This window comes from Dufourea novaeangliae, unplaced genomic scaffold (genome assembly GCF_001272555.1).
Source record: "Dufourea novaeangliae isolate 0120121106 unplaced genomic scaffold, ASM127255v1 scaffold80, whole genome shotgun sequence".
Taxonomy (NCBI): domain Eukaryota; kingdom Metazoa; phylum Arthropoda; class Insecta; order Hymenoptera; family Halictidae; genus Dufourea; species Dufourea novaeangliae.
The window spans coordinates 955,840-970,988 of NW_015373962.1; the positions used below are offsets into that span (position 1 = coordinate 955,840).

The 15,149-nt window shown below is 42.0% G+C and overlaps 1 protein-coding gene across 1 annotated transcript in view; it reads right to left on the bottom strand.

The window, feature by feature from the left end:
* Nucleotides 1-2,895: 2,895 nt before the first annotated feature.
* LOC107186659 (homeobox protein cut) overlaps nt 2,896-15,149 on the bottom strand; it is a 132,695-nt gene continuing 120,441 nt past the window's right edge. Inside the window, 4 exon segments of the mRNA XM_015574583.1 lie at nt 2,896-4,532; nt 4,965-5,238; nt 5,424-6,081; nt 7,047-7,401. Coding sequence (XP_015430069.1) covers nt 2,896-4,532; nt 4,965-5,238; nt 5,424-6,081; nt 7,047-7,401 — 2,924 coding nt within the window.

A 15,149-nucleotide genomic window follows, 5' to 3' on the forward strand; every position in this document is an offset into this window, starting at 1 on the left:
ACGTCTATCTACAGTTATCATTACGCCACCTGTTTCTCGTTTCTTTTTTTGTATTTCTCACTGTCTCGCTTCTGTAAAATATTCATTATTATGTTTACGATATGATTTTTCCCTCGTTCCGGTGGTCCTGCGTGTACCTTCCTCGCGTGTGTCCGCACGAACCGTTTTTTCCTATATTACAAACTTCCATACCCGAGACCCGGGTGCTCGCCTAGAAAGCCGCTTCCGCTTAAATAATTAAAGCTATCTGCTATCTAGAGTCTATTCGGTATCTACAGAAGAACCTATATGTCTCTCGGTTGAGAAACAAGGGGAGGAGAAAACCGTTAAAAGAGATGAGTGGGTGGGAGGGGGGATGAATATTTCGGGAGGGAGGTAGAGAGGAAATGGAAGTGCCTGACGTAAGAACATAGAAACCGCGCGCCGATCGTCCCCAGTGGATCAAGTTTCACGGTTTGTTCAGCTGCGCGCGATCGGCGACGATCGGGCTACCCGCGTCGTAACCCAACGAGATTGACAATCGTTTCACGAGACAGGATAGATGATTTGATTCTCATCGGGCTTTGAAGGGGTTAACTTTGAGATCCTTTCGTATATTTTTCGTTCTGCCTCTGGTGGCTCTTTAATTCCAGCGAACACGCTGACGATATACAGCCTTTTCTGTCGATGTCATTAAGTTACGAGCAACGGATAGCTACTAATAATAATAATAATTACGTTACGAATAATGAGGGGTGATAATCGTAGCGATGCAAAGGATGATAAATAATTGTTATACTGATGATGCTAGTCCCCCGAAAGTAAATTAAAAAAAAAAAAGAAGAAGAAGAAGAAGAAAGAAAAAAAGAAACAGAATGTCGGATCACTGGTCTCTCGATTAGCAATGCCCTTCTTTTTGTTAAGTGTTCTTCTCACTGGTTTGGCTGTCTCGCTCATTATTTACGCATTCGCTCCGTCTCAGTCACGCCTGTACGCTCAACTGTTCTCTCTCTTCAGCCATTGTTCGTTTTAACTGCGGACTAGAATTTAATCGAAGATTAAAATTTAATCTGGTAAATACAAGTTTGATTCGTAATATCGACGATAATTTTTGCCCCTTTCTTTCACACACACGCACACACACACACACACACAGAAACACGTATTCTGGTCTCACTCTCTCCTCTCGGGCTTCGATAGTGTACGGTAATTTTTTTTTCGCAATTATATATTCTCCTGTCGCGATCGCATGACCGTCAGACTTAACGCTGCGTCTCCATTTTGCTCTAGGGCTCGTTCGATTCTGTTTTACCCCCTCTCCCCCACCCCTCCCATATACACGGGGGTTACACTCGGTGGTTGGGTGGCGCGCGCGGTCGGGTTCGTTTCAATTCCGGTTAGAAGCTCAACGCTAAGCCTTGCTTCGCTCATCGATCGCGTTCAGTTCGCGTTTTCAGATATATCGCTATTAGAGAGTTAAGTGTGGTAATTAAGTATAATATACAAGATCGTGTGTACGTGTAATGTTCTCGTAATGTTCCGAGTCTCTTCTCTTTGTACAAGTTATTTACAACGTGGATGCGAGCTGACGGTTGCACGCTTTAACACCCGATTTAAAGATGCCGGCGCATCTTCGCACGCGCAGGGACAAACAATGTTTACCCCGGCGCATCGTTTTTCATTTGTTTTAAATTTTATCATCGCATATAAGCTCTATCACATTGGCTTCAGAAGCCGTATATCGTAATCGCGATAAGAATTCGAATGGTAATAAAATAATACAATATAATCAATAATAATAATAATAATAATAATAATATTAATAATAATAATGAATAATAATAATAATAATAGTAATAATAAAAGAGCAATGATAACGTAAACCTAGTAATACGGTAATATTGGTAGTAACTGATAACCTCGATCACCGATCGTCTCGTATAATTAACCTCTCTCTTTTTCTCTCTCTTTCTACACGGAAATAAAAAAGGAAAACAATTTTTTGAGAAGTGGACAGATTTGTTGCTTTATCCTGCTCGCTAGAAAATCGACGTATTCCTAATGACAGGAGAAAATTGATAACAGTCAGGCGGTTCCACGTAATTAGCGCTCTCGGCTAAAATCGCTGGCCAAGCAAGAAGCAGGAAAAAGAGCGACGAGGTGTTTATTTTCTTGCTAACTCTTTTCGTTCGCGAAACAAACGACGCGCCTCGAACCGAACAGACAAAAAGGTACGTAATCGGAGAGCGGAGTGTAGTAACATTAACAGCTTAACGACTATGGGACAGGAGAAGTGTATAAACAATATAACATGAATCACAATTATCGCAATAATCGCTCATCTCGACGCGTAATTAGATAAAATTAATAATAATTTGATCTAACAACTGGTTTACTCGTAGATTGCACTCTGACGAACCTGGGCCCATTCCGTTCTCCAACCGATTACCTCTTTCTCCATCATTTTGCCATCGGCCTTCCGGGATGACCCCGTCGGGGATCAACTGAAAATAGAACTGACCCAGGTTTCTTCTGATTTCGAGCGAATTTTTCGACGATCCTCGCTATTTCCAAGCTACCTCGTCGTACAGTCTTCTAACAAATACAAATCATAGCAGCCTCCTAGCCGGTAGCCCTCGCACTAGTTCACGTGCACATGTCCGTGTATTTTGTTTTTTTTTTTTCACGTATCCTATTTTGTATTTGCCTCCCTATGATAATGCCCTCGTGGTAGGCAGGACTCGGCCAATCAGGCCTGGCCGAATCCTATGACTGGTTTCCTCTTTAAGAACTTAACTAGGCCGTAGTCGCCGGCAGACTGGGACTGTACTCAGTTTTGGCATGTTTCAACATTATCCCCTTTCGGAACACCCTCGCGTTTCAGGCTAATGCAAGCGATCTCGCGACAAGATCCTTTTAATAATCCCACGTTTCTTCAGGTTCGTGTTTCACCACGTTGTCCTTGGGACTCTCCTCTGTGGATTGTTGCAGCATTTGCTGCGTGGAGGGCGGCCTGGGTGATGTCGCTGGACTGTTCTGTCCAGACTTCGGACTAGGCAGAGGACTGTCCCGGTCCGGGCCGTTATTACCAGAAACGGAGGAAACGTCACTCTGCGCGTCCTCTTCGTATCTATCCTGAACTGGAGTTGGTTCGACCCTAACAGTCTCCTCTGCCTCTCTCTTAACCCCGTAATCGTCTGTTTGCATCACGCATACACCGTTGATAATCACCTCGTCACCTGTCCTAGGCGGTTCTTGCCACTCTGGGTTCACCCATTGCGGAGCGGCAGGTTTTCTTCTGTTCGATCTGACGGTGGTCGGCGCAGTGGGCGTTTCCGCGGGTTCCCTCTTTATACTACCCGCTGACCCCTCGGAATCCTCGCTACCGAGATTGCTCATAGCATCCTCGACGTCTTCGTCCTCGAATTCCTGATTCGGCTCCCTTTTCAATGCGTTCATCGACAGGTCCAGACCGGAACACTGTTCTTTCAACGCGTTGCCCACTAAGGCAGCGAGGTTAGGGTTGAAGTACGGAGAATAAGGTAGAGGTACGTTGCCCAGGCCCAATCTCTCCTTCTGGATCTCCAGTAGTCTTTGGTTTAACAGCAATCTGAACTGAACTGGATCAAACGGCTGGCCAGGTTCCCTTGGGGACTGTGGCTCCGGCTGACCGTGCGGAGTCTGCTGTTTCAGTCTCATCCGATGATTGTGGAACCAGTTTGTTATTGTTCTTGAGGACAGCGCCAGTTCACTGGCAAGGAATTCGATGGTGGCCACGTTAGGATACGGATCCAGGGCGAACGCAAGCCTTAGGGCCTCTTTTTGCTCTTAGTGGTAGAACTCGGCCGTGTCATTGCTGGATGTGTCTGAACTGTTGTCGTGACCCGGACCGCTGCTACGCCGTCTTTTATTGGCCTCTCTTCGTTCGTTCTTCAATGCCTGCAATCGATCAACATTATGCGCGTCCGATAGCCAGAGTTGCATTCTGATGAAGGGTTCCCGGCCTTTTATACTGAGCATGTGCCAAGGTTTCGGTTTGCTCAACAATTCACTAACTGATCCTTGGGAAAGGCCAAGAACAGCTTCGCCAAAGATCTTCTGGCCGATATTGTTAGCCAGTAACGCTTCCTTGATCTTGGTCGTGATAGTCTGCGTGTCCAGGTCTTGTGTTAACGCAGCCATTTCGTATACACTGGGTGAAATGTGCGGGTGAAGTCCACGAAGGGGCGATGGTGTCATCTGATGATGCGGGGAGTGAAGATTGATTTGTTGCTGTTGCTGTTGTTGCTGTTTCTTCTGCAACTCCTGCATACTGAGCTGCGCATGAGGGTGAAGAGGACCCGGAGGAGTCAGCATCATCGGTGGCGGTGGTTGCGGATGTGGAGGAAGCTGAGGACTCTGTTGAGGTGGTCCAAGCTGCATTTGGTTCTCCTGCTGATGCTGGGCTGCCGCCTGAGCAGCCGCTTGAGCCGCGGCCTGTGCCTTCGCGGCGTTCTGAAGCTGTTCCTGTACCAGTTTTGTTGGCGGCATAGGCTTCATTGGCGTCCCGCAAGCTGTAAAATAAGAAAAACCAGGGCGTTTAAGCAACGTTATATATGGTAAACTTGCGTATTATAGTCCGAAAGCTCAGTCGACATCAGAATGTTGCTTCGTTAAGCTGTCTATCAAATAACACTTCCACTCGTTCTAGTCAAGTGCTGTCCAGATATGGAAACTCTTATCCCTTTCTAGATTTCAGTTGGTTTTGCACGGGTGACAATAATGCCTCTTGACCATTTGAAATACTATGCTAAACTCCCTAGCAGCTCCTAACCGTAATTACTAGAGACACAGCCCTATCAAATGTTTCTATGTCTTAGATTAGCAGGGGCATGGTTCTAACTCGTTCGATTATTATATCGGTGGTTTAGCGTAGCAGCATTCGGCACACATTATCGAGCTCCCAAACTATGGATTTAGTAAAAGAACAAAACATCTATATTGACCTGAGTTAAACTTACGAGGCAGGCCACCGTAGCCGCCGGTCCTCATCAGTTTCTCCGGGGCGATCTTGTACTGGCTGGCTACCAGCTTGTGCACGGCGTTGTCGTCCTCGAGGAACATCTTCATCCTAATGAACGGCTCGCGTCCCTTCTGCGTGAGCATGTGCCAGGGCTTCGGACGCGCTAGCAGATCGGAAACGGATCCCTGAGAAAGACCCAGCACGGATTCACCAAACAGGCGTTGAGAGATTGAGTATTGGGACAATTGTTCCTTCACCTGCAAAAAACAAGTTTCAAATGAACATTGCTGTCAACAGAAATGACTGAAGGAACAATTATTAGACGCGTTAGAGGGCGAGTTTATAATATTTTCCAAAAACATTCGCTCTCGGGTATTCATTGGCGTACCTAACCAATGTAATCGGAAGGATTTAAAAGGTGAAAATAAATAAATTTACTTACTCTCTTCACAATATCCTCGGTGTTTAAGTTATTGTACATGTCGAACTGCTGCTGGGTGATCGGAGGAAGTACTGCTTTCAGTGGCCTCTGGTTCGACGAGTGATGAGTTGGCGTGGACGGTTGACTGATCAGACTATTCGTGATAGATGCCATCCTCTGGAGAGGACTGGCCGCCGCCGCACCAGAGAATTCCTCACTAGGCGTCATCGCGGGTGGAAGAATCGAATTTCCAAGTGGTGAACTCGCGCTTGAGCCACTGGGGGTCGACTGTGGCGCTGTGGTCTCTTGTTTAGGCCTGACCAACGAGAACGCGCTACCCGCGTGTCTCATAGCTTCCTCCATCTTCTCTTTTTCCTCTTCCGAGACACCGTTGATCATCTTGTTTCTAGGGTCCACTTTCCCCAGACTTAAATCCTGAACACCGCCACCGTTAGTGGCTAAATGGTGCTGTTGAAGAGCTTGCTGCTGAAGCGCCAAGAGACCCGGTAGTCCGGGTAGTCCTGGCAGTCCAGTCAGCGCCGGGGTCTGACCAGGTGTGGCGTTCAATTTCTGCAGTTCACGGTGATATGCGTCCAGGGCCAATCTGATGTCTTCCTGTGTACGCTCCATGCCTGGAAGTCCACCTTGGCCACCGCTGAAAAAGTGTGGAAACATCGCACTGCGATCAGTCGAGTTCGCGTGCTGTCCTCAATAATTATCAATAGGGGAAATACGCTCTGACAGTAGCGTGTAACTCGAGCTTCGAGGCCGAGGTGTTTGTGTTTACACCTGGCATTCGGGTGTTAAGTAATGAAACGGATATAGAGGCATATTAATTTTAGACGTGGACGTCATCTTGTCAGAAGAGTTTTGCTCGGCCGCAATCTTTCGTGACTCAGGAGATCTATCGGACGTTGGTGGATTAAATACCGATGTAAGATGAGACATTCGGTCTTGAAGATTACAAAGACAGTTCTGAAAGCAGGGGTCTAAATCCTAGTATCGTGTATCTATCATTTTGGAAATTTCAAACTTTTAAAAAGTTCTAAACAATAAGTTTTATTGTATGGCCTGAATTTCAGCTGTCCTCGTGATCATTTACGCCCGTAATTAATTATTTATGTTCTATTATTTATAAATCAGATTTAGATTCAAACTTCTAACTCGTAGATCGACCAATGGTCATAAAAGTTGCCGCAAGAATTCCTAATGCTTTCGTTAATGTATCCGTTTTATGATTTTCTAAGTGAAGCTTCTATTTCTTCTTCTTGGGCATACAATAGTGATATATCATCAACGTTTCGTGCACTGGCCAAGACTTATCAATGAATTTATCCGTAGAACGACGCCATAGGTACAGTTTTCCGCGATCACAGAAGCCTTTGACATCCTCTTTAAACTTGATAATCGACGCTAAGGCATTTAACCTTTGCCAAGCCTCATAGTTTATTCGACATTTTACATAAGGACATTAGACATTAGGTGCTCTGCAAAAAGAATATACGTCGTTCTAGAATGAAGGTAAGAGAGCGAAACAGTTGAATAGGAGAAAAAGTGGAAAGGGAACTGGAACATTCTAAAAAATGGATGCCAAACAACGAACGTGTGTAACAGAAGAGAAACTTCTGGGTACTAGGCACTTACCTGGAAGAGAACTCTCGCGGGCCACGAAGATCCTCCACCCTTCTGCCCATCAGCTTGGCCAGCTCCTCGTGGTAGATCCTGACTACCTTCTCCTGCGGAATGTCATCGTTCTCGTATTTCTTCAGTCTCCTGTTCTGACTGTCCAGCCTGTCTTTATTAAACGGACTCGGACAACCGATTCTGCTCGGACTTTTGCTGTCCGCGTCGTTCGACATTTCGTGCTCCCCTCTCATCTGTAGATGGCCAGATTCCGAGAGGATATGCGCCAACCTTTCGTCACTCATATCCGGCGGACCACCTTCCTGTGGTCCGCGCGCGAACGCTGGCATTCCCTGCTCCTTGCCTGAAACATACTCTACGGGTGAGGCACAACTTGTGGTGCGTTCTTACTCGGTCTGGTCTTAATTGTATGCATAGAAAAAATCAATTAAATTAGAAACAATGGCCCGCGTTCGGATCCTGATCTGAATCACTCGCTTTTTCGTGATCAATCTACCGTTACTATCGAATAGTTCCCATTTTTACAGAAAAAAGTGTTTTCGGTTTCTTTTTCCTGTAAACTGTCACTGTTCCTTCAAGTTTCAAGGTTTCTCTGTTTTTCTTAATACTTAGGCCGTACCCGTGATCTATTTACTCGAACCTTTGGTTGGCTTACTTCTGATTATTTTACTAATCCTAGAAATTTTAACTTTTTTTTAGTCGAATTAACAAATGCTTATTGGAGAATCAGGTTATAGCTAACCCTCGAAGTTTGAAATTTCTCGGCGATCAATGCCGTTCAATTTCATCCATTACAGAACGATGCTCGATAAGGAAGAAGCAGCCCCACGTGTCTAATCAGGTTCAGGGGTTGATTTCATGTTCGATCGAACGTGGTAGCAATTAATACAACGGAAAATCAATAACACCGGCTCGAAACCCGAAGGCAGAGCATACCCCCGCGACGATAATTAAAATATCCTTTTCTGGGCCCTCACCCTTGCGGCCTTCCCCTCGCGCGTACCCGAGAGTGTAGTCCTCCTACGTGTTTCTCGTTTAATTGTCCAATCAGCCGTAAGATTCAGACGAATGAGCCATCGATCATGTCTTTGATTGCTTTGCTGGCCTTGCTCTCTAGCTGGCCACGGATCGACGCCTCTTTCAACGCCGGAAACCCTCGTCAAATCGGCGCTCGATCGTTCAAAATTCTGCAGTTCGATGAGTAACGTTTCAAGCTATAAAAGAACTTCTCTTTCAAATGAAACTCACGAAGACCATCTATTCATATTTGTGGAATATTATACTTTTAAATACTCTGTCATTCAGAATATAATTAACTTTGTTGCTAAAACCTAGTTTTCATCGGGCTATAGAAATAATTTAAGGGATTCCATACATATGGAATTACCAGCAGGTCATTTGTTTCAAAAACCCGTTGAACAAGTATGTAACTATTTTCGACGCGACAAAAACGGATACTTCTAGGGTATACATACATATGTATACCTATATTCGAAAAACTGAGATGTCCGAAGTCTGCAAGCGTCATTGCCTTTACATCGCGACACACAAATAGACGAGCCGCCAGGGTCGTTGTATTTTACGGACCACATTTCTTGCCTTAATCATTCGACAATCGATCGTAACGGGTAAAGTGAAAATTTCGAAATAACACTTTATTCTTCTGTAACAGCGAACAAAGTCGAAACAAAAGCCGTGTCTCGAGCGACAGACAGAACAGGATTTTTTGCAAGAAACGTTCGACAGCGTTCAGGCACGGGACGAAACGAGAAAAGATTAATTGGTCATTAAGATCGGAATGTGGCGGACGATTCAAGAAACTGATGTTGCAGTTGCTGCAAGAATATTGGTCGTCGTGAAAATGTTTCAAGAAATCGACAACGCGCCGGTGGGTGGAAACGGGACGTTACGAGGACAATGACGACAGTCGAGGTTTGCCATGTGGTGGTGGTGGTGGAAGGACCGAGCAGGACGTGTACACACGCAGGCACGCGCGGCTGTGTGTCGTGACGATTGAATTCGTGCCAGCAGGCATCGACTTATGCCAAGCTCCTCCTCTGTCTATACGCGGCGTTTTCGCGGTGCTACAACTTACACAACTACCTTCCGACTTGCGTATCGTCTGATAATCGGATCGATTTAGTGTGGCCACTCGAAACCAAGGAACTTAAGAACCTTTCGAACTACAATTTTAAATGTTCAAGATTTAAGGTCCAATAAATTCGTAATAACTCCAAAGCTTCAATTCTCATGGTACTATGATTATCTTTTAACTTGAGCATTCATATAATTCATATAATATATCATTCTTATAATTTGACACATTCTTCTCCAAAGGAATGATGTTATTCAATCATGTGTAGGTAAATTCAGCTAAGGCTCCGTGACTTTTATTTTTCAAAAATATGCAATTTTAGCTATTTATCTCTTTATTATATGAATTTAACACTATATCAATTTGACACCGAGGGAGACAATTAGGTTGAGAGAATGGGGAAGGGACGATGGTTAACTACGCCCATTGAAATCTGAACGATATAACAGTACTTTCTGCCTTAGGATCCGAAGTGTTTTTTTTCAATGATTCACTGAAGACCAAGTTTCAAAGCGTCGATTCAGACATTGAAAAATTTTGTCGTAGCTCAATACATAGAGATCTACAGCAGTTAACATTTAGGCTAGCCTCGACCGTGATAAAAAGAATGAGGTCATTGTTATAAGTTCCCTCTTTCCTGTAAGCTGACGTTTTTTTTGCGGGCACGCTGATGAAATTGACATTATCGTTATCGAACGGAATAGAGATTAACATGCCCGCGCGGAAGAACCGACGATATTCCGCGACGAGTTACGTGTTTAAAGATTTATCGGGTCCAATTACCACCGAGTTCCTGCATTAATATATCTTCCTTTTTTCCCTTACGTCACACTTATATTCATAATATCCGCGGTCCATGGAGATATTATACCACTTTGACTAAAAAGCATTTACGCGTGGCAATGAGTCAGAAACAATTTATTTTTAGGATTAATGCGGTTAATACGGTAATGCTTCATCGCTAGTCATCTCGATGTTCCCCAACCAGTTTTCAAGATTTCGTTCTACAGTTCGGACTATTAAGACGTCAGGTAATTAGGTGCTCTGTGTATACATATAGACGTCCACTGCTGAGAGTCACCGCTGTTCATCATAATAATATGTCTAAAGACTTACGAACAAGCTAGTTTTCTAATCTAAGGTTGTAATGTGTTACATTACAAACTTCTTTAAATGAATTCAATTTAAGGAACAATCAAAGGGTTAAAATGGCTTAAAATAAAGTTGAATTTCTGAATTTACAATCAAACATTTCACACATAATACAGTTACTCCTAGAAAGAAAAACTGTGGGAAATTAGAATTTCGTAATATAATAATGCCGTTATGTAATGAAGAAATTTTCGAAAGTCCATTCTTGCAATTTCTGAATCCAGTCCGAATCAGAATAATGTGATTTTTAACGAGATTCATTGACAAATCTAATTATCGAAGAGAGCAGGTGTCGCAAGTAAATTACAATTATTGGAAATAATATTGAAGAACAATCCACCTAAAGGGGTAAAATATTATTAGTCCACCGTAACATCTTGTCATTTCCAAGGCTTCTAACTGTGTATTAGAAGGGTCGCGTGAGCGAGGCGTTAGGAGCTGGAAGGATACAACCGGGACAGAAAATCTGATAAAATCGGTACATGAACCAGAGTGGCCTCCACTAATGAACTCTTTCTCGTCCACACGCACAAGATGCGTGTGGCTGCATATAGTATACATATAGCGCGTTTAATTGACGGCGAAATACGCGACTGCTGGCTACGCCAACGCGACAGGGTTCCTTCTTCGAATTAGTCGCGAGAACGCTTGACTAACGACGAAATTCGGGATGGTCGACTCTTGGAAATGATTTTTCATTGAAAATTATCGTGGAACGTCGAATATTTCGAGTTAAATTAACTGGAATCATCAACAACTCATCTGGACGGATGAGAAAGTGTTCCTCAAATGTCTCGTTCAGAAATAAGATACGAACAATCAATGTGATTATTACTTTAAGAAGATGCAAGGATCGTTTGAAAAAAATGTTCGTGTGATTATGTTATGCATTAATTTGTGTAAATTATGCACAGGATATCCCTAAAAGGAACCTAAAGAAAAATGCCTCATTACTTATTGAATGTATCAACGAACGTTTTAAATGGATTATGTTGCGTTTAAAGGGACTCGTCAGACGGATGCAATTTCATTTTTTTATATTGTATATTTTCTGAGATATCAAGATAACTTTGAGTTTCCGCAAGATCAATTGATTTATTATCAGCTACGACGCGGCATTAAAAAAATTCATCGACCTTGAATAAACTCAAAGTTATCACCTTATATATGTATTATTGATAGATTTCAATTTGTTCGATAATTCATGAAAAAACGCCCTCTATAAAATTTTATCTTATTTTTCATCATCTATGAACTCATATTTCACAATATTTCATATATACTTCTTTATTGGCCGATCATCGGGCGTTCTAAAGTGCTTTCGCGGCAATTAAAGAATTAAACGTGTACAATACTGGCAGAAAAAACAATCGGGCCGTGCGTCCACGTCCGTTGTACGGTCACCGAGACAATCGTGCGAGATGGAATTCGAACCGGTTCAGAACTGATTAGAAAGCGCCCAGAGAAACGGGAACGATTCTCGATACTGATTCCGCACGCGGGAATCATTCGAGCCTAGAAGGGCTGGTTCGTCGACGAATACCTCGAGCATCGTCGAGAGAGTCCCCTTATACTCTTTCATCGGTGGTTACAGGCTGCTGAGCCGGATTTTGAAATCACAATCGCTCCCGCCGATAACGTCCTATCTGTTCACGGATTGGGTCAATGAACGTTACGATCGAGCTTTAATTATGCGGTTCCACACGTGTTTCATCGCCTAATTGCAACATTTTTTTTCGCGATTTCGAAACCAATAGAGGGGAGGAATTTCTCCGTTATTCATCGTTTCCTACCTGTGTGTCGATATCTCGACGGGAGAATATTTTTACGATTTAACGAGCGATTCCATTGAACGTATCCCTGGTTTGAGAAAATCAAACCATCGCGCAGCGCGAGCGTTCCGGTTCTCTGTGTTTTACATCCCATTTACTTGTCCGGTCTCTCCGCGGCGAAGAGGAAAATAAGAAGCATATTTCAAGCCGCGCGCGCGCGATGGAACAACTTTACAATTATAATCGGACAATTAGAGTCCCATTGGGCTACCCTTATCCGTGTATCGCGAGCCCTGATAAACGGACCGCGGCATCAAAGGGTTACTGAATTTAAAACAAGAAATTCTGCTGATCGTTGATTACACGAGCAATGCCCGCCACCGAAACTAACTGAACAACGAATCGTCATCGAACCGGGGGAAAATGCGGACCGTAATCTGTTCGGTCAATATTTCGGCTATTAACCATAGATATATTACATACTGGACTGTTAATTCCCGAAATTTCGATTATATAAAATGTCCTCGAAAACCATGTAGTAAAGTATCTCATTCTGCAGATGCGCAGAACTTTATAATATATTTATTCTTACCTACATAAAGGTTTTTTGAAGACATTTTATATTTAATAAGTAGACTCCGGATGTTTATGCACGATAAATATGCAGAAAGCATATGACATTTATGCACGAAAAATATGCAAATATGCACGAAAGATATACACATACAATATGTAATATTAGATACTTGCAATACATTTTGCAATTATTCTGGTTTTTTGTAGTTTGAATTACAATAAGTTACAAGCATTTTCTGTAAATTCGATTGTGTTAATTGACGGCGCTTGTCCGTAAAAATTAATTTGTATGCGGAAAATGACCGCTCTACGTCACATGATGTAATTGGTGCGTATTTGAGTTTACTTCAGCAGTATTCTGGAATAGCCATGGGTTCTTCTACAAGTGTATTCCTTAAAATATTTGTAATTTTTATTAACTCAGGCAATGCTGTGTTTTTTTTTTAAATAGTAGTTAATTTTTTTTTTATTTTTACTAATTGCGATTTTCTTTCACATTTACACTTTTATTGCAAATTTGGCACTAAATACTTTTCTCGTCGCCTTCATCAATAACGAAATTGGGATCATCCCCGATCCAACTTTTCATTAAAGTTACTCTACTTTTCCTAACTTTCGGCATCTTTCAAAATATTCGAAAACACTTTGATTGACACTAAAAACACTTTATGTCCTTATACACAATTCTCGATATTACTTATGAAATCGTACTAAACCTTCTGAATTCGAAATATAAACTGCCATACCTAACGCTCGACGAACAACTTAATACCTTGTTTTGGTATGCTTTTAGTTTGTTTGGTATTAGATTCAATATTATCGTTACCGACAGTATCCTCGAATTATAGCACTCGTTATGATTCGAGAATTTACTGATGAACTGAATTAATTTAACGAGGTAAGTATTCTATACAATCAGGAAGCCCAATCAGATATCCAATAATACATTGCATATGTTCTTAAACACAAATATACAGAGCATATGCATTATGCAAAAAATGCAAAATAAAAATGTATTTGTACAACCTTCTTATGACAAAAAAATGTCTGTCCCGGTTTTATCTGTTTCCTATAAAAATATGCATTTGGATGAACATCCGGAGTCTATTAATAAGTTATCAGTCTAATATAGAATACAGAAGCTTGTGGGGTTAAGTAAGAAAAGATTAGAATTGTGGGTTAGAATAACTGTATTGCGAAGAATGTATTAACTATATTTATCACATTGCTTCTGCGTATGTGCAGAAAAAGATACTTTAGTACAGTAGACTCACGTTAAACTAGCGGTGCGAGGCTCTCGGAGGCGGGTTATTCCTGGAAATGCTACTTTAACGTGAGCCAATGCGCACGCAGAATCTCATGACAGTTCAGAACTTTGGTTACAGATGGCGACCGGTAGTGAGCTGGGGAGTTCCTACCGCTACTTGAACGTGAGTCTCATGTATATGCTTTTTAAGGACGTATTATAGAAGTCTCTGTACAATTAACCAACTGCCCGCAAAAAAGGTATTGTTACGTCGATATATTCAGCGAATTAAAAATAGTAGATCACTGTTTTATTTATCCTTGCGATGTGTTTTCTACTACAGGGGCCTCGCGATTATTGACTCTTTGTTGATATGCGCTTATTATCCAGGCGTCATCCCCACTACTGGGGGGGGGGGCGTGGAACTCTGCAACCGCATACTTTGTTGTCGTGACGGCTTCCCGTTCACGAGCCGATGACTGAACATTGGGAGCCCACAAAAAGGTTACATTCCCGGGTGTCGGTGAGACAATACTAATGCAACGATAAAACTTTTTCAGTTTTGGTTCTTTATTAATGAAATTTTTATGAACATATTGGTGAGATTTTTCTGATTAAAATGATACCAAACACGGCACAATTTGAGTCATATTTACTTATGATTTATCAGAATCGAAAATAAACTACACAGTGCGTAATTAATTCTGTTAAAACTTTAGAACACAAGTGTATGGGGATCTGCTTGGTGGATCACCGTTAGTTTTTTGTTTATACAGGGTTATTACAAATGATTCATCGAGTTTTAAAGTCCTATAACTTCCTTTGGATATAAAATTAACTATAACTAAAATTTGGATAATTTCTATTTATTTTTATGTAACCTTCATTATTTTATGCGTAATACATTATAAAGTACAATTCTTTAACACTACAACTATCGACGATAAACGCATATCTATTTCGATCGGTCGATAAACATGACAACCTTTTGAAAATATACAAATTTATAACTTAACTCGTTCCTCCACTTTCATGTTGTAATGAAAGTTGTGTAAGATCTGAGAATATGCATTGTTGCAACATTTTAATCATCGTTACAAGAGGATACCAACCCCTCATTTTGACTCCTTTGGTAGTTCTAGTGTCAAAACCCGACGAATCATTTGTAATAACCCTGTACATTCCGTCCTTTTGTCGATGTCTTTCTTATTCTTGTGAATGACTAAATGTTTGTATCGTTTCGACAATGCGCTGTTTTGTTA